Source organism: Sphaeramia orbicularis, chromosome 5, assembly GCF_902148855.1.
Source record: "Sphaeramia orbicularis chromosome 5, fSphaOr1.1, whole genome shotgun sequence".
Lineage (NCBI taxonomy): Eukaryota > Metazoa > Chordata > Actinopteri > Kurtiformes > Apogonidae > Sphaeramia > Sphaeramia orbicularis.
The window spans coordinates 56,487,325-56,511,176 of NC_043961.1; the positions used below are offsets into that span (position 1 = coordinate 56,487,325).

At 37.2% G+C, this 23,852-nt stretch overlaps 1 protein-coding gene across 1 annotated transcript in view; it reads right to left on the reverse strand.

Moving 5' to 3' along the window:
- igsf21a (immunoglobin superfamily, member 21a) overlaps nucleotides 1–23,852 on the reverse strand; it is a 747,424-nt gene that overhangs the window by 43,309 nt on the left and 680,263 nt on the right. The window contains exon 7 of the mRNA XM_030134531.1: nucleotides 22,834–23,314. Within this exon, the coding sequence (XP_029990391.1) occupies nucleotides 22,834–23,314 (481 nt within the window). The remainder of the gene's footprint in view (nucleotides 1–22,833; nucleotides 23,315–23,852) is intronic.

Here is a 23,852-nt window from a genome sequence, read left to right on the forward strand (position 1 = left end):
AAGCACTGTGGTTCTGTTTATCTGTCAAATGTTCATTGTGGTCGGTTTCAGATGCTGCAGCTCTTTCATAATTCATAGTTTGAGTTCTTGTTTGTTCAGTATTAATTGTCAGCCTTGTAAATCCAAGCTGGACTGACTGTACATATCCTGACCAAGGAAAATCAAATTCTCACTTTGTGCAGTAATCTACACCTGGCTTTTCTGCCTCCATCTTTAATTATATACATTATATAGACTAAATGTCATCTAAAATAATGTATATTTGCAACATAGTATAGCAAACTATTACACAATGAAAAATATTAATTTTAGCCCCCAAAAAAATCTCCGTTTTGAATGTCTGGGGTCACCAGAAATGTGTGATGTTAAAATGGGGTCACGAGCCAAAAAATGTTGGATACATTTGGTCAGTAGAGCTTAAAGCACTGTTTTTCAACCTTGAAGTCTGGACCCCACAAGGGGTCACCTGCAATTCAAATAGGGTCACCTGAAATTTCTAGCAATTCATAAAAATAGAAATTTACTACTAAAAAATATGTGGTGAGTTGACAGAGATAATTCCAGTACATAAAAGACATGACAAACTGTGAGTCTGACTGTGGTTCTGTTTATCTTTCAAATGTTCATTGTGGTCGGTTTCAGATGCTACAGCTCTTTCATCATTCACAGTTTTAGTTTTTTTTTTTTGTTTTTTTTTTTACAGTATTAATTGTCAGCCTAGTGAACCCAAGCTGGACTGACTGCACATATCCATAAAACTCTCACTTTATGCAGTAATCTACACCTGGCTTTTCTGCGTCCGTCCATAGTAATATACATTATATAGACTAAATGTCATTTAAAATTGACATTTATTTGCGGCATAGTATAGCAAACTTTTGCATGATCAAAAACAAATTCATTTTAGCAAAAAAAAACCCAAAAAACTCCCCGTTTTGAATGTGTGGGGTCGCCAGAAATTGGTGATGTTAAAATGGGGTCACGAGCCAAAAAAGGTTGGAAACTACTGATTTAATACAAGAGAAGGAAAAGCCTCTAATACACACACACACACACACACACACACACACACTTATATATACATACATATATATATATATATATATATATATATATATATATATATAAAATGGCTCAGCAAAATGTTGCAAATATTTAAAAGACATTGCAAGGCAAACAAGTTAACTCATTATTCTGAATACATTAGGTCAGTGGAGCTTAAAGCAGTGGTTTTCAACCTTGAAGTTGGGACCCCACTTGGGGTCGCCTGAAATTTCTTGTAATTGATAAAAATAAAAACAGAAATTTACTAATAAAAAGCATAAGGTGAGTTGATAGAGACAATCTCAATCCATAAAAGACATGACAAATTGTGAGTCTGAAATTGAAGCACTGTAATTCTGTTTATCTGTCAAATGTTCATTGTGGTCAGTTTCAGATGCTGCAGCTCTTTCATCATTCAAAGTTGTATTTATTTTTTTTTTTTTTTCAGTATTAATTGTCAACCTTGTAAATCCAAGCTGGACTGACTGTACATATCCATAAAACTCTCACTTTGTGCAGTAATCTGCACCTGTCTTTTCTGCCTCCGTCCATATATATAAATCTAAAATAATGTATATTTTCAACATAGTATAGCAAACTATTACATGATCAAAAACAAATTAATTTTAGCAAAATAAAAAAAGTCTCAGTTTTGAATGTGTGGGGTTGCCAGAAATTTGTGATGTTAAAATGGGGTCATGAGTCCAAAAAGGTTGGGAACCACTGGATTAAAGCATAAGATTCTTGTTGTGACTGATGAAGACATGATGTAATCAGTCGATCCTCAGTAGAACATTCACATATTTATATTGGCCTCCTAATCAGAGACATAATGTGAGCAGTTTGACATGGATAAGTGTTCCATCTCATGCCGAAAAATGGATGGCATTTCACAGGATAGTTCTGGCACAGTCGTGTGAATCTTTCCACCACCCACGCAATAACAGAAAGGTATTTTTAAATACTGGTGTCATGGCGTCATATGAAGCTTGCAAGGCATATGGTTGGGGAAGATGATGGCTGATTTCTGGGATTTGCTCCAACAGTGACAGTTGGCGGCCTGCGTCACCACCTTTGATGAGGGTAGCATGCGATGATGGACATTACGCAGCCTCTCTTGGGGGAACATGAGCTGTAAACCCATGAGACCATCACCCCAGATCTAAATTCTGCAGTTCAAAAGTAAAAACTGTTGTCATTTTATAAGAGGGTCAAGGAATAAACTTGTCCTTGAGAAAAAAAAAACAAAAAACAACTGCATACGCTCCATCAGGTGTGCTTTAAAATCCAGCCAAGACCTCAACAGGTCTGCCCAGCTGCACAACAGACTTAAGCAGTTAGAGGAACCTGTCGCATTATCTGGGTGACTGGTTTGGTTGAAAAAGAAAAAAAAAAAAAAAAAAGCTGGAGAGGCACACAACTGAATTTAAAAGGGCAGCTCAGAGAGAAGGTGCAAGGCTATCAGTGGCCTGTCCTTTAGGGGAGGACCAGGACCAGGACCAGGACCAGGACCCACAGATAGAAAACAGGTTGGCATCCAATGAGTTTCAGATAAGATAAGATAAGATAAGATAAGATAAGATAAGATAAGATAAAAAGATAAGGTAAGGTAAGGTAAGGTAAGGTAAGGTAAGATAAGATAAGATAAGATAAGATAAGATAAGATAAGATAAAATAAAAAGATAAGATAAGGTAAGGTAAGGTAAGGTAAGATAAGATAAGATAAGATAAGATAAGATAAGACAAAAAAAAAAAAAAAAGATAAGGTAAGGTAAGGTAAGGTAAGGTAAGATAAGATAAGATAAGATAAGATAAGATAAGATAAGATAAGATAAGATAAGATAAAATAAAATAATAAGATAAGCTAAGATAAGCTAAGATAAGGTAAGATAAGGTAAGATAAGATAAGATAAAATAAAATAATAAGATAAGATAAAATAAAGAGGTAAGGTAAGGTAAGATAAGATAAAATAAGATAAGATAATAAGATAATGTCAGGTAAGGTAAGATAAGATACGGTAAAATAAGGTAAGGTATGATAAGATAAGGTAAGGTAAGATAAGATAAGATAAGATAAGATAACATAAGATAAGGTAAGATAAGATAAGAAAAGATAAAATAACATAAGACAAGATAAGATAAGATAAATTAAAATAAGATAAGATAAGATAAGATAAGATAAGATAAGATAAAATAAAAAGATAAGATAAGGTAAGGTAAGATAAGATAAGATAAGATAAGATAAGATAAGATAAGATAAGATAAGATAAAATAAAAAGATAAGATAAGGTAAGGTAAGGTAAGGTAAGGTAAGATAAGATAAGATAAGACAAAAAAAAAAATAAAAAGATAAGGTAAGGTAAGGTAAGGTAAGATAAGATAAGATAAGATAAGATAAAATAAAATAATAAGATAAGCTAAGATAAGCTAAGATAAGGTAAGATAAGATAAGATAAAATAAAATAATAAGATAAGATAAAATAAAGAGGTAAGGTAAGGTAAGATAAGATAAAATAAGATAAGATAATAAGATAATGTCAGGTAAGGTAAGATAAGATACGGTAAAATAAGGTAAGGTATGATAACATAAGATAAGGTAAGATAAGATAAGAAAAGATAAAATAACATAAGACAAGATAAGATAAGATAAATTAAAATAAGATAAGATAAGATAAGACAAGATAAGACATGCCTTTATTAGTCCCACCAGGGGAAATTCCAGGTTTAAAGCAGCAAAAGTACAAAAGCGCACAAGAGCAAAAGAAGTGCAAAATCAAAATAAAGACAAATCAAAAATCATAAAAGCTATAAACAATTTACAGCTGTGCATATGCTGATCATGCAACTATATGATAACTAAAAAAAAACAAAACAACAACAGCAACATTTTACTGTAAACAGAATGTTTTAGATGATGCTGTTAAGTAGCATAATTTCAAACTGTCAAATGTTATTCAGAAAAAGATGCCGGAGCTTGCCTTAACTCAGTGGTTCCCAACCTTTTTTGGCTCATGACCCCATTTTAACATTACAAATTTCTGGCGACCCCAGACATTCAAAACTGAGACTTTTTTTTTTTTTTTTTTTGGCTAAAATTAATTAGTTTTTGATCATGTAATAGTTTGCCATACTATGTGGCAAATAAAGGTTAATTTGAGGACAGTTAGTCTATATAATATATATTATTATGGATGGAGGCAGTAAAGCCAGGTGTAGATTACTGCACAAAGTGAGAATTTGATTTTCCTTGGTCAGGATATGTACAGTCAGTCCATCTTGGATTTACAAGGCAGCAAATTAATACTGAACAAACAAGAACTCAAACTATGAATTATGAAAGAGCTGCAGCATCTGAAACCGACCACAACGAACATTTGACAGATAAACAGAACCACAGTGCTGCAGTTTCAGACTCAGTTTGGCATGTCTGTTATGTATTAGGATTGTCTATTGTGATTGTTTTATAACACGTTTTTTTAATTTTATTTTTATCAATTACTAGAAATTTCAGGCGACCCCATTTTAATTCCAGGTGATCCCACGTGGGGTCCCGACCCCAAGGTTGAAAAACACTCCCTTAACCCTTTCATGCATAGTGGTCACTACAGTGGACAAGGCTAATGATGTTCATTTTGTCTTCTGTTAATGTAATTATATTTTCTTTTTTTTTTTGTTCAGACAAGGTATAGTTTTTAGACGTTACCTGCTTGACAGTTTGGACTGTGACCGGCTGATAAATGACACGTCGGATGACCCTTCCAAGGAAGACTGGAGTCACAGTTGAAACTGTCAAGCAGGAAACATCTAAAAACTGTACTTTGTCTGAACAAAAGAAAAAAAAAGTATAATTATTACAGTGGACAGTTATTCTACAGCTGTTCTCTTGTATATTCATGGGTTTTGTTCGTTTCATATCAGCCAACACAGTGGACACTAATGCATCACCCCATACACTGACATTCATACCGTTACTGTAACCTTCCTGTTTTTGATAAACCTGATCTGCACTAACATGTTTTAGTGTAAACCAATTGCTAATTGTTATTAGACTGTAATTAACAGTTTGGGTTTTTTTTTTTAACAAAAAGTAATGTTTGTTGCATATTATCTCCATGAAGAGAAAAATAACTAGTAATAGAGTATGATAAAATGTGAGAAAACGTCTGCAGCATTAAAAATGTTTGTATTGCATAGTTTTCCATATCACTTTCTGATATTAGTTTTAAATACATGTTTCTTTGCTTCAAAAATTTAATGCATGGTGTCCAGCTGAACGGAGATTTTTGTAACTCCTTAAAAAAAAAAAAAAAACAAAACTCGATCACATTGTTTTTTCATGCCTATAGAAGAATAAAAACACTCAGGAAAAATATCTTGGCAAAGGTTCTCATTATTCATGCATGAAAGGGTTAATATATTATAAAGTCTGACTCACACTGTAGTTTTAAACATTAATTATAATTGTTTTCTAACCAAAGGGCATCTGTTGCCAAACAACATCATTCAATTTTTAATGGTTGGCTTAAAAAGGCTATATGCATTCAAGTATTAGAAAATCAATAAAAATGATCTTCTTCTTTTTAGAATAAGTTTGATGTTCTGCCAAAGACACCAATGTGGACTGTAGAGATATGGACTGAATTTACATCCACAGACTGTTTCATTTATATGGCCACTAGAGGGAGTAGTGAGTCACTCTGGCAGTCTAACTATGGTTAGAAAAACAAACACCACAAGGCCTCTGACCGAAGCATCAGAAAGTGACCAGATGGTGTGGTGGTAAATCAGGCTGCATTTGTAAATAAGAATCTGTTCTTAATTGCTTGCCTGGGTAAATAAAGGTTAAATAAAAATAAATAAAAAAATGAGAACCACTAAGAAAGAACTTTTAGAGTCAAAGAAAGTGACAAAGTCATAAAAGCTAGAATCCCTGTTGTTTTTATCACAGGACACAGCTCTAAATGTAAACAGTGGAGTTTGATGCTGAAATCTGAGGCTGAATCCCAATTCACCCCTTGGCCCCTCGCCCTTACCCCTCCCCCTCTGTTTTGTGTGTACACGTGAAGGGGTAGTGTTGTCCCGATTTTCAATTAGACGGAGGGGGAGGGCTAAGAGGGAGGAGTGTATAGTCCTCAAAAAAGAGATATTTCAGGACCACACTACGAGCTGAGGGCTAGGAGAAATTTCCCATAATTCTGTTGGAATCATTGGCCAGATGGAGGTAAACAGGCAAAAAGTGCAGCAGTGTGATGAAAGAAACACACAAATGGACAGATTTTCTTTGTAAACAGCTTAATTATTTGGTCGACCATTTAATGCCGTTTTAGTGTATTATAGACCATATTTCTGCAGTTTTATAGTTAATAGTTGTAAAAAATGGTGAATGGTAAATGAACTGCACTTATATAGTGCATTTTGGACACCTTCATGGTGCCCACAGTGCTTTACAAAGCCTCACATTCACCCATTCACACACACATTCATACACCAGTGGGCGGCTGCTGCCATGCAAGGCACTGCCAGGCCCTATATACTGCGAGCAGTGTAGGGTTCAGTGTCCTGCCCAAGGACACTTTGACATCAGAGGTGATTTCTCACCGACTGCAAGGGAAGCTCAGCTTCCTCTAAAATTACGAAAACTAAATGGTGAAATATTTACGGTTGTGTTGACATTTCATTGACTACAACACGTTAGAACACGTTCATCTCACAGATGAGTTCGTTCAGAATCAGCTTTGTCACAAATCAACAGACTGGATGTTGTTCACTTCTCCTCCATTCCCGTGTCTGTGTTTTCTCCTCCATCTCTGCTCAGTGCATTTGTCCGTAGACGCTCAGCGTCCATGCACTTCAATGGGACTGAGTGGAACAGTTTTTTTCATTGCCTCAAAACTGGACGGTAATTGGATAAATGCCACGATGTTGTCCCGCCCCCGGACGCTCAGCGTCTCTGGGGGTGAATGGAGCTGTGGGCGGAGCTCGGCTGCTGGACGCTGAGCTTCCACATGCTGATTGGAGGATCAGTTGAAAGGCTGAATCCCATTTGATTGACAGCTATTTTGAGATCTACTCCTTCACTGACAGAATTCAGCTTGGTACTATCACACATTCTGCTGTCAAATCGAGAGAGAAACCACTACCAAATTACTTGTTCATTTCTTGCACTGTAAATAAAACACACTCATTGTACTTCCTTGTTTCAATTTAACATAATTTCAGTGTTTTCTTGTTTAGTTGGTACGATAAGGTCACTGACCATTTTCTTAAAAGGGAACGGAGGGACGAATTTATGTTTAAATAACTTGACATTTTTTTAAAATGTAAGCCGACAATGAGCTTCCCCTGTCTGAAAGACGAGCAGCCACCACTGTTTGACATGTGAACGGTCAGAGCCAGGATTCCAACCGCCAACTCTTCAGTCATTGGACGACCTGCACTACCAACTGAGCCACAGTCGCCCAAAAAGATGATGAAAGCCCATGGAACTGCGACAGTTACAGCTACTGACGGCATGGGGAATACTTTTGGAAACAAAGCTGTCGCATATGCTAATAGCGGCATTGATGAGTGCAGATGATGCAACAGGTCTGGAAGGGCTGTCCCATTTCATAGAAGAATGTTTCCACCCCTACCCTTTGCAACTCGGTTTCAAGGGGTAGTGTCAAGTAAAAGGGGAGCGGGGGGGGGCTAAGGGGTGAATTGGGATTGGGCCATTGTGTTTCTTCTACCTAGGCTTATGAAGTTATGATGTGATGTTATTTTCTTTGGCTGATTGTTGATCCGCGGTTCAGAATAAACTGTGACAGTTCTGACCTTTTTCGGACAATTCCGTGCAGATCTTTAGTGCAGCTACTGACAACACAAATTGGGTGATTTGTGTTTTACTGCTGCTGTTTTCTGTCTAAAAACAGAGCTAAGCTAACAGAGCTGTAATGTAAACTACCCCTTTAAGATTAGCGCTTGTTTGGGGATGAGGAAAGATGTCAGGTTACGGTTACAAAACCATTACGGCACTGATTGTGTTTGTAATAAATATAATGCTCCGGTTTACAATTCCATTTCATATGAGCATCATTTTTGGGAGACAGAGTTGCAAAAAAAACAAACTGTCTGCATTCACAGGTTCCAGCTTTGTCACACAACCAGGCAGGCAGATGGGGGTTATCTAGTTAAACATGAAGCCAGAGCAGATGTAGTCTGTAGATCTGTAATGCACAGAAGAAAAATGCATAAAACAGGGGTGTCAAACTCATTTTAGTTCAGTTCCACATTCAGCCTAATATGATCTAAAGTGGGCTGGACCAGTAAAATAATATAAATAATAGGTTAAGAACTTATAAATACTGTTAACACCAAAGTTTTCTCTGTGTTTTTGAGTGAAAAAAGTAAAATTCCATAATGAAAATGTTTACGTCTACAAACTCTACTTGAACATAACGTTAACAAATATGGACAACCTGAAAATTCTTAAAAAAAAAAAAAAAAAAAAAAGTGCAATTTTAACAATATTACACCTTAGTTTATCATTTATACATGTGCATCACAACTTACAGATCACAGTGGATTTACAAATACACAAAATATTTAGTAACAGGCAGAATATTGGTAAAATTCGTCTGTTACGTCTGTTAAGAAATGTTGTATTGTTCATATTTGTTCAGGTTATTCACATTTTTTGTAAAAGGATAGTCTGTAAATATAAACATTTTTGTGTAATTTTACTTTTTTTACACACAAAAAAAATACAAAATTTTGCGTTTTTCATTATTTATAAGTTGTTATGATTGTATTTTACTGGTCTGACCCACTTCAGATTGAATTCACATTCTTGATTATTAATATCTTCATTATCGGCTAAAATTTACTTAGAGGTCTTATTTCTGTCTTTGTGCATAAGAAATCAATATAAGTGAATCCCCAAAGGAACTTTGTGTTGGTAAATGCAAGTTATGCAAATTTACAGGATTTCAGTTCTGTTCAACATGTTGATGCTCATATGAACTATGTTTTCAGGTCAAAAATGTCCAATTTCATCACAATTAATGCTATATTTTCATGTCACAAATGGCCAAGTTATATTTGAACTGAATTTACCTGAAAAATAAATATTCTATTCTTTTAGATTCCTCAATTTTTCTTAAAAGATTCTATCCTACATATCACATGTTTTATTTTTACAGGTTGCAATCTGGAGTATGGTGCTGATCCATCCTGCTTATGTTACACCAATACATACATGAAGAATGTCACACGTCACTTTTTAAATCAACAGTTTTCTAATAATAAGCATTTTTATAAAGAAATAACAATTCTATATTGTTATTTACTCTTTAGTCTGATGATAAACTATACAATAAATAATTCTGATCCTAGTTTTTGCACAGGGATCATTAGTGTAAACGGTGACATGGCTGCAGAGCATCAGTATGATGGGATCCACAACAACCATGTCACATCCGTCCACTGCCACATGTAGTGTTTTTGTGTCAGCTGTTATTGTTTTAGATCCACAATACTAACATTTATGAATAAGAGGAGAATTAGCAATAGTAAGTCTATAAGTTTATTCCTAATAAAGTACTGGTACTGACCAGAGCATCATGGGTAATGTCACGTCCGTCCACCAGCAAAAGTTTTCACATACACGTGCTATTCAAAATCCAATATTTCTGAAAATAGAGCTTCCACTGTCAAATAATATCAGTAGTCAGTGCAGAAATGGATTAGCATTATTTCAACACAGTTCTATGCATTTCTTACAACTTCTTTTTTTGACAAAAATGGCCACTCATTTGACCCTCTAAGTAGATTTTAGCCGTTATAATTTTTGCATTTCACAAATTCATCCGAGGGGCCGGATTGGACCCTTTGGCAGGCTGGTTTTGGCCCCATGTTTGACACCTGTGGCAAAACAAAAATAATAAACAATATTCCCATTGTTAAATAACTGAGAGGGAAGCAGTTTGATGTTTTGCGGTGCTATATTCTTTTTTACTTTAACTTGTGATGAGCATCCTCTTATTAAGACATTGGACTTCTGTTCCATGTCTTTTTCTTGATATATTTAATGCGCACACCCCAGGAAGCTATTATGTTATTGCCAAGTAATGAGGATCCAAATAAAGAATCGAGTTGGAAAAAAAGACTGAGCGCTAGAACACACTATTATGATGAATCCAGTGCTGCATGGGTTTTTGTTTTGTTTTGTTTTGTTTTTTTTTCACAGATTTAACCAACATGCAAGACTAGGTGACCCAAAGCAAGGAGATAAGACAGACTGAGGAATGTGAAATTGCCAGCAGGTTTAAAAAAAAAAAAAAAAAAAAAAAAGACATATTATAGATCTATATTCCACAGTACAAAGTGAACACAGACATTTACTGTAAAATACAAATAATGATGTGCATATAGTGTTTGTGTTCAGAGACAAATATGCAAAGACACACACACACAGACACACAGTCAGACACATGCACATATCGCAGACGCCTTCCTCAGACTGAGCATCTGGTCTTTGATTATCCTGGTTTTGGCGAAGCGGTGACTGGGAGATGTGAGACAGACTGGATCTGTATCCACTGCTGTACGGTGTATGAAAGAAGAACTCCGCTTGTTTAATGATGTTGAATAATTAACATTTTAACTCACGTAAATCTAAAGTGAAGAGTTGGTTTAAATTATTAAGTTGCATGGTGTTCATGAATATAATACAAAAGTGAAGAACAGACTGGCCTCATTATCTCATAAAGGTGTAGCGTTTTTCTTTTTTTCTTTCTTCTTTTTTTTTTTTTTTTTTTTTTTTTTTTTAGATTTCAAGGCTCGGTGCCAGTTTCGTGTCCTTTTGTATGGAGAACGGGAAGCCGCTCATGAATATTCACGAAGTGTAATACAACATTGGTCGATTGTCAGACTGTCGCTCCATCTCATGTGGCAATATTAAATCTCTGAAAGATTTATTACTTATGGGTAGGGCAAAGACCTCCTTTTCATTTCCTGACCAAACACACCTGAGAGAACCAAGAGAGTGTGTATATATAGAGGAAGAATATAGAAATCCTCAGTCCAATTATCCAGTTAAAGCTAATAATGTAAATAATGGAAATGAATAGTATAATTCCATGCTTCTTACTCTTACACATTTAATCAGTTTAACAACAACACGAGCTAGTTTAAGGAGAACATATCCGCACTTCTTTTGTATGTATCCCCTGACCCGAATCACGACCCTATTACCTTTTTTCTTTCTTTCTTTCTACTTTTTTTCTATTCCAAGATGGATCAAGCCCCAAGCAGGACCGGGGATGCTTTGAATTTTAAGTGTGATCTAATTAGATTCAACAAACGCACATTTTCTGTTCTCTTTTCTTTAGGTGGTGGGAAAAAAAGAATATCTAGTGATGCTCCTTCCATATCTTTAAAAGAACAAAGGTAGTGATAAATTAATGACTTCAAACACAGCAGAGGGAAAGGCTTGTCAAAATATTAGTGCGTTTGACATTTAGCAAAAGTTTCATGGGGCCCGGTCTCCTTGCGGTATGTCATTGGTTTTATCATCAACATGTGAAACAGGTGAAGAGCTAAAATCCTTTACGCAATACTTTTGCAGCGTTGCTCAACTTGGCTCGACTCGACTCGTGGGGTGTCGATAAAGGGGGGGGGTGAACGTGATAAATTCATGGGCCCCAGCATTTGTGGGGGGGCCCATAAGGTCCAGTTGAAATAGATGCGTTTCCATTTCTTGAATTACCTTGGTGAGCGGCCATCTTGTGTGGCAAGCGGTCATGTTTACTTCCTGTTCATTCACTTCGCTGGTGCCCTGGCTGATAATGGAGAAGAGCAGTAGTGTGATTTGTGGACATTGTACATGCATGGCAGGATTGGGTGAGGTGTATTCCCATGTTTCGGCACAACTATTTTCCACCGAAGCAACAGTGAAACTAAGAAACAGCAAAACAGTCTCACAGGAGATTCTTGGCTACTCCCATCAGCTATCAAAAAGGTCAATTTTATTTTCTACATAACATGTATTTAAATTCTGTGTATCATTCAGACTGGTTCCAAATCATAACGAAATTAGCCAGAAACATCATTTCCAGTGCATTGAGCTAGCTCAGCCCTGTGATGAACTGGCAAAATGTCCAGGGTGTACCCCGCCTTCGCCCCTATGTAGCTGGGATAGGCTCCAAGCGACCCCCGTGACCCTAGTGAGGATAAAGCGGGTTCAGATAATGAATGAATGAATGAATGAGCTAGCTCACATCATCAGTCAGTTCACATCGCTGTAGCCAGACGGCCGATATCTGCACAACCCTCATACTTATTAATCCTTGCGCACCATCTTGTGGGTGTTTTGTTACTGTTGTTATGACCCTGGGTCATAATTTATCTATTTATATGTATATGTATGTGTTTTCTGTTTAGTGTGTGTGCTCTCCCCCGTCCTGTAGGTGTGCTGTGCCCTTTTGTGTCTGTCTATTGCAGGTTGCTGATTGGTGGATCATGATTGCCCAGCCCTTTAAAAATGGCCCTGGAACTTCTGTCCTGGCTCGCTCTTGCCTCCTGTCAGCTCCCAACCCTGTGTTCGTGTGTGTGACCGTCAGTCTTCGTGCTCGTGGAAAACTCCGATTGTTTGTATTTGTAAATAGTTTTTGTTAAATCGAACCTTTTTCTGGTAGGGGAGGTCGGCTCTTTTGTTTTCCCATTTTCTCCTGTTTTTGGTTAGATAGTTAGGTAAGTTTTCTGTATTTTATTTCTTGCATTTATTTTGGATTAGGAAAGTTAGTTTAAACTCTACAGATATTTTGTTTGTTGTTTTAGCCGCTCCCTCCCCTAACCCTTCCTTAGTTGTTAAAACAAAAGTAGTAATAATAAATATTGTGAATCTTAGTTTTTGACTGACGTGTGTGCTTGGGAGCTGGGAGGGGACAAAAGTTGAGCCTATTATGTTCGCCCTGGTGAACCCCTAGGCCGGGGCGTAACACTGTAAAATAAGATTGACTGTGCATGGTGTGTTCATTTGTCGCTCATTATTGTAACATCCATGCTGCTGCAAATTTCCGGGCCCGATATTAGGCCTAAATAACTATTTTAAGAACATTCTACTCTAGCGTGGTGATTATGAGTTACAGACTCGCTCGTGGTATCATAGGAAAGACTAAAGCCTCAGGATTCCAACCATATCTGTCACTAGACTAGAAGTAAACATGACTGTGTTAAGGGTTAGTATTTTTTTGGTTCTGTGATGGGCTGTGTCATTTGTTCTGTTGTATTTTTGTACTTTTTCTGTTCTCTTCTTTGTGTGTGGGTGTGTTCTGTTTTTTTCCTTCCAAACAGATAGCAGCTGATTGAGGATGAGCTGCAGGAGTGGTGTTGCTCTGCTGGCTGCAATTGATTGGTGCTTCGGAGATGAGCCGGGAAATTTAAAGGCCAGATCTTCATTCCTTCAGAAGAGACTCCTCTCATTCCATCCTCCCCTCTGTGCAGACCAGCCTTTTGTGATTTTTGTTAGAACTTTGTAAAACCAGCAATACAAGGAGGGAATCTTTTTCTTTAAGTTTTGTTGGGTAAGATTGATGTATTGTGGTTTCCTTCGTTTGTTTTTGTAGAATATTATGATTCCCTTACCCGATTAAATTTTTCTTTTTTTGTAAATAAATATCTCATACTGCAGTTTCGTGGTTGCTGGTCATTTTGTTAATTTGCTCCTGTTTGTTAAGGGACATGGAGGGAGGGGAGTCTCATGTCATGTTGCGTCTCAGCAACCCCTAGACTGAGCGTAACAACTGCTTGCCACACAAGATGGCTGCTCGCTGCGGTAATTCAAGAAACGGAAACGCATCTATAGGGTAGAAGTAATGAAAATGTTGTGTAAGGTCCACTGTATACGAGAGGTATAGAAGTCAGGAGTCAGATGTTGAAAGCATGTTAAGGTTCAGTTTTGTTTCACACTAATGCAACACCCCCCCCATGCTCCGACAGATCAACAAGATATTGAATTTTATGAAGGGTCCACAACGTTTACCTTTCATGGGTGCCCAAAATTGGTAGTGGTGCCCTTGCCAGGTCCTATTCCTGGAGACTGTTTCCATTACAGGATACTACCGACTTTAGAGTACCTGGACGTCATAGCGACTCGGTGCGTAATTTCTGTCACGTCTGCTCAGACAGTTGCTGATAAACTCGCTCGTTGCATGTTCCCCCGTCAAGCTCACACTGAATCTTTTCATCGGCCACCAAGGACAGGAATGTCTGAACCTCCTTGACCGACCATGGTGTCATTTACCGAGATTAGCCTACTGCTATATTTACTGTAAACTTCTGATTCTCATTCATTCATTCATTCATTCATTCATTATCTGAACCCGCTTTATCCTCACTAGGGTTGCGAGGGTAGCTGGAGCCCATCCCAGTTACTTATAGGCAAAGGCAAATTCCGAATCTGTTTTTTCAAAAATGGTGTGTCGCGCATTGATGATGCAATGACACAGAGACGACTCTCTGTCCAATCAGTGGTCTGTAGTATTTACACGTCACATTTTAATATTTCTTCACCCGTTTTGTAACCTTGGCCGAGCAAGTACTAAAAAAGTAGTACCGCGTACCAGATTCCAGGTTCTTTTATGTAATGAGTAATCGAGTCGAGTCGGTATCACGTAGTGGAAATGCGGCACAGCTCATACCATTACACCTTCTACTGATGCTGTCTCAGATTTACATGTTGTACATTTTATTTCTAGCCACTTAGGATATGATAGCGACACTTGCTGCTTTAAAAGAAGATTATCTGGAATTATACGCTTAAACTTTAAAGTTGACAACTGCTTTTAAAATAAGTGGTATTGGGGTTTAGTGACAGTCGACCAGCTCTAAAACTCAACATGTTAATTATAGGATGTAGATGTTCTTTATTTTTCCAAAATGTCAACAAATGTAATAAGATAAAAAAAACAAAAAACAAATATTGATTCAGGATTTTATGGTGCTGTTATTCACCCTCTCTCTGGTGTGTACTGACATTACTGTAGTATGTTATGAAGACAGATAATAATAGTGAAAAAAAAAAAAAATCTTAATTAATCAACAGGTAATTAATGCTACTACACCCAAAGCCTGATAGAATAGAATAGAATAGAATAGAATAGAATAGAATAGAATAGAATAGAATAGAATAGAATGGAATAGGCTGTATTGTCATTGCAAAAATATTACTGTACAGTGCAACTAAATTTGGTTTTTATTCTCTGGGAAATCCTCAGAATAATTACAGACGCAATTAGAAAAACAGTTAAGTATAAAAATGCATGTAATATTTGTGGCTTGAACTCCAATAACTTTTCTAAATCGCACCAAAAACATGTTTCTCCAACGCAATCAATACAGGAAATAATGATTACTTCAAAGTCAGTCGTGCAAAGTGGGCTGTTCTTCAGCTATAGCACCAATAGCAAGGGCATGGCCCTACAATCCCCCACCCCCCAAAGTCTGACAATGGCCGTTTCTCAATACCATGAATGCAAACTCCAAACTACTGTAGTCGGCGAGTACAGTCTTGTTAAGAATGGTCTCAGAGAACGTACTTCCTCGGAACACAAGTCTATCTGTAATTGTACGGCTGCGTACTGGTGAACTTTCCTCTCTGTTCCATAACGTATTTCCCTCAAATTACCACAGTGTAGTTCTATTTATTTATTTATTTGTTTGTTTTCCCTCAACTTTATTGAAAATATTCAGGTATACAAAACATATAAATTTTGAACAAACAAACATCAAGATGTCAAAAAAAAACAACCTTTGAACAAATAAATTTAAGAAAAAAAAAAAAATTGATAGATTTAAAGACACGAGGCAGAATGGACAAATAATAGCATATTTTACATATATATATATATATATATATATATATATATATATATATATATATACATATACATATACATATATATATATATATACACACACACATATATATATATATATATATATATATAACACAAATAAGTAAATAAATGCATCAGAGAGTTCAGTCTGTTTTGAAGAATTCTTTATAAATTGTCAAGCTGCTAGTGCTTTTTTTTGTTGTTGTTAAAGATCAATTCTACAGATTTAATATATTTTTCAAATTCCATCAGGAAGATTTTAAAATTTGGGTGTGTTTTGGTATATTTATTTTTGTGTATATGAAAATTTCCAAATAAAATGATCAAATTTACAACAAATTCTAAATGACAACTGTCATGTTCAAAATATGTAATTACATTTTGAGATGTTATAGTTATTTTTTCATTACTTTTAGATATGATATATTTTTCCATTTTAGGCCAGAAGTTAGAAGAGTGTTCACACAGAAAGAATAAGTGTAGAGTAGTTTCAGGACAAGAATGACAAAAGTTACACACTTCTTCCACGTCAGAAAATTGAGACAAAATAGCGTTGGGGGGATATACGTCATGAAAAATCTTGAGATGCATAATTCAAATTTTGTTTGTCACTCGATTTAATATCAATACATGTGTACTAGTGTTTACATGTCATTTATACATTTTCCATTTATACATATATTTACATACATTTTAAATTAATATAATCTGTTTGTCTCTAAAGAATCCTCTCTCCACTACAGCATATTTTTCAAAATTGGAATACATTTTGTCGGTTCAGCTGACTACAGCCACCTGGGTCCCAGTCGAGCTGGTGAGCTAACGACCTCCTGGCTCCTGCCTGAACAGCGGGCTCACAGCCGGGCCGACATGAACTGCATCTTGGGAACTGCTTCCCGGCCAAGTCTACACGAGTGACCAACCAGTGCATCCTTGGATTAAACTATCTGACAAGAACAACATCCGGGTATTCCATGTGTTCCTGGTTTATGCAAACTTGCAAATGGAACAGTACTTGGGCCGTGACTGATGACGTTTCATGAGAACACGAGAACAGACAAGAACGCGTATTGAGAAATGCCCAATATTTTTCTGTATCCCCAAACACGCAAAATGCCCACCTACACATGACATTCTGGTCACACTTCTGACCAATAGTGGACTAATGCCGCGTTTCCTCTACGTGGAACCAGCTCGACTCGACTCGGCTCGACTCGGTATTCCTGGACACCGTTTCCATTACAGGATACTACAGACTTTACAGTACCTGGTCGTCATAGCTATGCAGCACGTTATTTCCGTGTCGTCTGTTCAGAGAGTTGCTGATAAACTCTCTCGTTGCGTGTTGTCTCGTCTGAATTTTTACGTCGACCACCAAAGACTGAATCTCCTCGACCGACCATGGTGTAGTTTTGGGCTGTTATCATGTGGATTAATGTACCGCTATATTTACTGTCAACTTCTGCATCTGTGTTTTGTAAAACGGTGGGTCACAGAGAAAACTGTCTGACCAATCAGTGGTCTGCAGTGTTTATACAACACGGTTTAGTATCGCTTGGAACCTCGGTGGAGGTGATACAAAAAATAGGACCAATAGCCCTGTAGCTTACCGGTCAAATTAAAAACTTTGGGAAATGTATTCAGATGCCATTTATTATCACCCAGTCATGTGTATTTATTCTATTACAGAAATAGCCCATGTTTTGGTCATATTCTGATCAGATCTGTAAAAAATTCAAATTCCAACTTGATATCATTGATATTTACTGATTTATTGGATCAATCCACTTCCTATCTGTTATAATGGGAAAATTTTTCAAAGTCGCACCAAAACCAGAATCAGATCTGGATCGAAATAATTTCAATACCTTGTGTTGACATCATCATACAGAAGCTGTATACCAAGTTTGAAGTCAATCAGAACTGGAGTTTTGGAGAAAAAGACGATTGAAATTTTTTCCCCATAAGAACCCATGTTAAATTTTCTGTAAGTTCCCGAATCCAGAAGAAGATCCTGATCAGCATGTGGACAATATGTTTTAGTCATCTCCCCATCAGGGCTGGACTGTAGAAATTTACACTGGATATCATTTATATTTACTGAGTTATTGCATCGATCCACTTCCTATCTCTTATAATGGGGGAATTTTTCAAAGTTGCACCAAATCCAGAATCAGATCCGGATCCAAATAATTTCACTAACTTTTGCTGACATCATCATAAAGAAGCTGTACAGTGATCCCTTATTTTTCGCGGTTAATGGGGACCGGCGCCCCCCGCGAAAATCGAAAATCCGTGAACTGGAGCCGGAGCCCCCCTGAGCCTATCCTAGACCTAGGTACATGTACGTATGTATCTATAAATAGTATATAAGTACTGCAAATGTCATAATTATGAAATAAATGAGATATAAATAAAAGAAAACAATGATTAGTACATGTATACATGCATATATATATAGATCGGATACATGTACTGTAAAACATCTGAAAGAAAAGAATGTAGAAAGTAAACAAAACACACACGTGCGTACGTACTAACAGCTGATACGTACTCTCTCCTCTCTTCATTCGTGACGCTTATCCATCGTATACGTACACACGAACACACGCACATCTACTCCCAGCTCTCTTTTCCTCTCATACGCACAAGAAACGAATCAGTTCTCTCTCTCTCTCTCTTTGGTCTCGAGCATCAACACACACAAACATGTACATGGGCATGCATGAACTGACATTTCTACATTTTCTCTCTCTCTCTCTCTCTCGCTCGGGGTAAGCGGTTGCTGGGCTGTCTGCGTTTTCGCGTGTTGCTTACAGGAGGCTGTGAGTCATCATTTGACGTTTCGCTGGCAGCTGCGGCCTCTCGTCTGCTGTGGGGTGGATTTTCGCGGAATTTCCGCGATTTTTTTCTTGATTTTTTATTTTTGATGAATATTTCTGAAAAATCTGCAAATAACTAAAACCGCGGAACTTAAAGCGCGAATTGGCAAGGGATCACTGTCTACCAAGTTTGAAGTCAATCGGAATTGTAGTTTCAGAGAAGAAGACGAGTGAAATTTTTGTAATGGACGACAGATGACGACAGACGATGCTGACGGACACCGCATGATGACAATAGCTTACGACCTGTCAGCCGTTAAGCTAAAAACTAGTACCGGGTACCAGATTCCAGGTCCTTTTTTGTAATGGAAATGCAAAACAGCCGAGCCAAGTCGAATCAAGTCGAGCCGATACCACGTAGTGGAAACGCGGCATAAGACGAAAGGCTGTCCTGCAAAAAAATATAGTTTCCTCCTCCTATTTGATTAACATTTCCTTATAAAAATCTCCACTCGGTCTGAGGATGTGTGTCACGGACAAAGAAGTAAAGTTAGAAAGAACAGAGAGTAGAATTGACACATAAGATTCTGTTTTTATAAAGTACACACATCTTGTCAGTCTGAACTAATTGATTCAAAAGGTACAAGTAGAAGGAGTGTCCCAGACCCACTAATTGAGACCCTGTAGATTTATCCTGTTTACCCAAATATCTGGCAAGAAATTTTCTTGGCACATGTGAAGAGTCGATGGTTAACACATACATATTTTCCCCTCACATAACAATCTGAGCGTGCTTCAAAAGAAAGCTACACTCATGAATAGTTCAACTTTCTCCAAAAGGACGTTTTTTGTTTTTTTTTGTCATCATCTCCAATGACTGCTTTAAAAAACATGAAGAATTCACATTCCAGACATCCAGGAATTACTGTTTTTATCTCGTTTGAAAAAAAAAAAAAAGTCCTTTTTCTGTCAGCAAAGTGCAACATATTCACCTTTTAATAATCCTAGCGCTGATAATTTGGCATATTAAGGAACATTTCTCGAACATGCCAAATGCCTTCTGCTTCTCTATGATAAAGACAGTTTTGATTAACTCAGTGTGACCCCGGCTACACACAGCATGATGGATACTTCAGCAAGTAGTCATGATTCTGACACCAACAAGTAAACATGTACCAGCCCGTCTCCTTATTCAGACTCTATACCCTCACAGATTGCTAGCATCTCATACATGGTAATGTCTCTGTTCATCATGTTGGGATTGCATGGCTCATCTCCAGGAGGATCAGGCCAACGTATTGCCTTTGAAGTGTTAAGAGGACTCGCTGGAAGCATCTTTGTTTTTAGTTTGAAAAAAAAAAACAACTAAAACTGTGCTTGTCTTTTGGTTCACACTATCAAAAATTAATGCTAACTTTGCCCTTAAAGTACGACTCCATCAAAGTATGACTCTCACATCACTAAATCGTCTACCTTGACAGTTTGCAGATGAATAACAATCCCACTGCTGGTGATGAAATTTATAGACTATTTTTCAAAAAAAAAAAAAAAAAAAAAGCTCAAAGAGACTGAAGAGCTTAAGGATGATGCTCGCTGCGGTTAGACGAAGGGCAACGTTACAGAGATCGTCTTTCCAATGATATAACGTTGGTCAGTGTGTCTAAATTCTCATTTGACTTCTCTAATTCAGGTTGACTTTTTCAATAAAGGTACTGAGTTAACTCAATCTAGCGACAGACAGCTCGATGAATTACCCTGTCAGTCACTGGGAGTTTTGCATTCGCCGCAAAACTTGCAATCTGCTCGGCTGTAACACAATTAAGCAGCATCAAATGAAAATCAGTGTTGCTCGGAGTACATTTGCAAGGGAGACATAAGGGGGCCCAGTCGGTTTCCAAGTGTAGCAAAGGGATACAAGGAGACAGCAGGAGATTAAAGGGGAGGAAAAAAAATGAGAAAAGGTTCTGAGTGTGTGCGTCGAGGTGTTTTGAGTGGGTGAAAGGGGGGTAAATGAGAAAACGGCTAGTGCAGAAATGAGAATAGGGTCATTCCATCCCAAATCAACCAGATTTCAGAAAGTGCCCCACATGACCCCCTCAGAAAATTCTGAAAAAATTCACACTTGTTCACCTACCAGATAAATGAACACATCCAAAATTTTAATGTCATATCTGTAATAGTTTAGGAGATACAGCCCTTTGAAAATTAATGTTGTTTTTTTTTTTTTTTAATTTTGCAAATTTGCTTTTCGGCCAACTTTGAGGAGCTATATCTCTTAAGGTATTCAAGTCAAACTGCTGAAACTTACTGTCTGGGGTGAAATCCCCCTGAAAAGACCATATTTTGCATCAAAATAATTGTAGGTGCCTTCATGTTTGGTCCATAAGGCCTTGAAATCAGGCGAAAAGGCTAATTCTTCCAAATGTCCTCTCTCTTCTGGCTTGCACTGTGCCAGAATGGATGAATGTAGAGACCTTTTTTTTTTTTTGCATGGATTCTTATGGTCAAGATGCAACAATATACTGCAAAAAGACGACATTTCAATGAAAAGTGTTGCTGTGAAGCAATGAACAAAATGGTTCGATTTCAATTTTTCACAAAAATACTCTTTATTTGAGCACTCAAAATACCATGTGGCCAGTTAATGAAAATTTTGAAATTGTTACCATGTCTTCATATATGTTTCAAGATGTTGTGCACAAAATTTTAGCTTTGGGATAGAACTGGTTCTAGTTTTAATACTTTTTTTTACTGCATGACTATATTTTCTTCAAATTGTATACAAACATAGGTGTAAATGGCATTTTTAACAGTATAATGGCATTGATTATTGCACAAGTTACGATAATACTTGAGATATTTGAACTAGAGTGTTTGCCTGATTTCAAAGCCTCATGGACCAAACATGAAGGCACCTACAATTATTTTGATGCAAAATATGATATTTTCAGGGGGGTTTCAGACCAGACATTAAGTTTCAGCAGTTTGGCTTGAATACCTAAGGAGATATAGCTCCTCAAAGTTGGCCAAAAAGCAAATTTGCAAAATTAAAAAAAAAAAAACAAAAACATTAATTTTCATAGGGCTGTATCTCCTAAACCAGGGGTGTCAAACTCGTTTTGGTTCAGAGGCCATATTTAGCCCAATTTGATCTCAAGCGGGCCAGACCAGTAAAATAATGACTAAATAACCTATAAATAATGACAAATCCAAGTTTTTCTTTTTGTTTTAATACAAAAAAAACAAAAAACAATTAAATTATGAAAATATTTACATTTTACAAAAAAAGATGTGAAAAACTTGAAAAAAACAGAAATTTAATTTGAAAAATTAGTGCAAGTTTAACAATATTATGCCTCGACTTATTATTTATACATGTACATTACACACAATGTTACATAAACATTTGTTAACAGGCAGAATATTGTTAAAATTTTGGAGTTTGAAACTAAAATTTGAACAATTTCTACAATATTACATCTGTTATTATTAACGCAACTACAGATCACAGTGGATCCATAAATGCGCAAAACATTTAGTAACAGGCAGAATATTGTTAAAATTGCACATTTCGGGTTGTTCATCTTTGTTTTTATTTATGTATTTATTTGCATTTTATTGTGAAAGAATAGTTTTGTAAATGTAAATATTTTCACAGTGGAATGTTATTTTTTTTCACTTAAATTTTTTCCACATAATTTTTCACAAAGAAAATTTGTGGTTGTCATTATTTATGGGTTATTGTGTTGTTCTTTTGACAGTAGATCACATTGGTCTGTATCTGGAACCTGAACCAAAATGATTTGGACAACCTGGACTGTTCAGGTTAATTTTTGCACTTTCATCCCGCGGGCCGGAATGGAACCTTTGGCGGGCCCGATTTGGCCCCCGGGCCGCATGTTTGACACCTGTGTCCTAAACTATTACAGATATGACATTAAAATTTTGGATGTGTTCGTTTATCTGGTAAGTGAACAAGTGTGAATTTTTTCAGAATTTTCTGAGGGGGTCATGTGTGGACCATTGGTTGAATTGCCATGGAATGACCCAATAGCGTGCAAAACCACTGCGCTAGTCTGTGTTGTACTCACCCAGAGTGACCTCTGTCTGCATGGGCATGGATAGCGCCGGGTGCTTGACCTCGCAACTGAAGAGGGCGTCGTTGTCCAGCTGAGGGTTGAGGGTCCAGGTGAGCCGGGCCTGCACCACCACAGAACCGTCGCTCTGGGGAATGTGACTGTGGCTGAAATAGTAGAGGGGGTCTGTGCTATGCACCCAGCGGGGGAACTCCCGGCTCACCACCGTCTCTGGGATGACCTCTGTTGCGGGGCTGGGCTCGTAGGCCTGTTGGCCCTGAGTGTGGACGCGCTGGGGGCTCTCCGTGTGCAGGCGGGCTGACCGGCCCTCGGGGTCCAGGAGGGACAGGGAACGCTGCAATTTAGTATCATCCAGGTCTCTACTGATGAGCGGCCTGGCCCCTCTCACCCCCGCCGAGCCCCCTCCCTGCTCACTGGTGGTGGGTAGAGTGTAGGAGATCACCTCTATCAGCTCACCGTCGCGTTTGAAGTACACCTAAAACAGAAAAAAGTGGTTTTGAAATAATAGAAAATAACTGCAATTGAACGTATTTTTACCTCCACCAGTAGGTATTGCAGTGTTTTTCAACCTTGGGGTCGGGACCCCACATGGGGTCGCCTGGAATTGAAATGGGGTCACCTTTAATTTCTAGTAATTGATTTAAAAAAAAAAAAAAAAAATTCTTAATAAAAAATATATGGTGAGTTAAGAGAGACAATCACAATACATAAACTGAAACTGAAACACTGTGGTTCTGTTTATCTGTCAAATGTTCATTGTGGTCAGTTTCAGATGCTGCAGCTCTTTCATAATTCATAGTTTGAGTTCTTGTTTGTTCAGTATTAATTGTCAGCCTTGTAAATCCAAGCTGGACTGACTGTACATATCCTGACCTAGGAAAATCAAAATCTCCCTTTGTGCATTATACATTATACAGTCTAAATGTCGTCTAAAATTAACATTTATTTGCAACATAGTATAGCAAACTATTACATAGATAGATAGATAGATAGATAGATAGATAGATAGATAG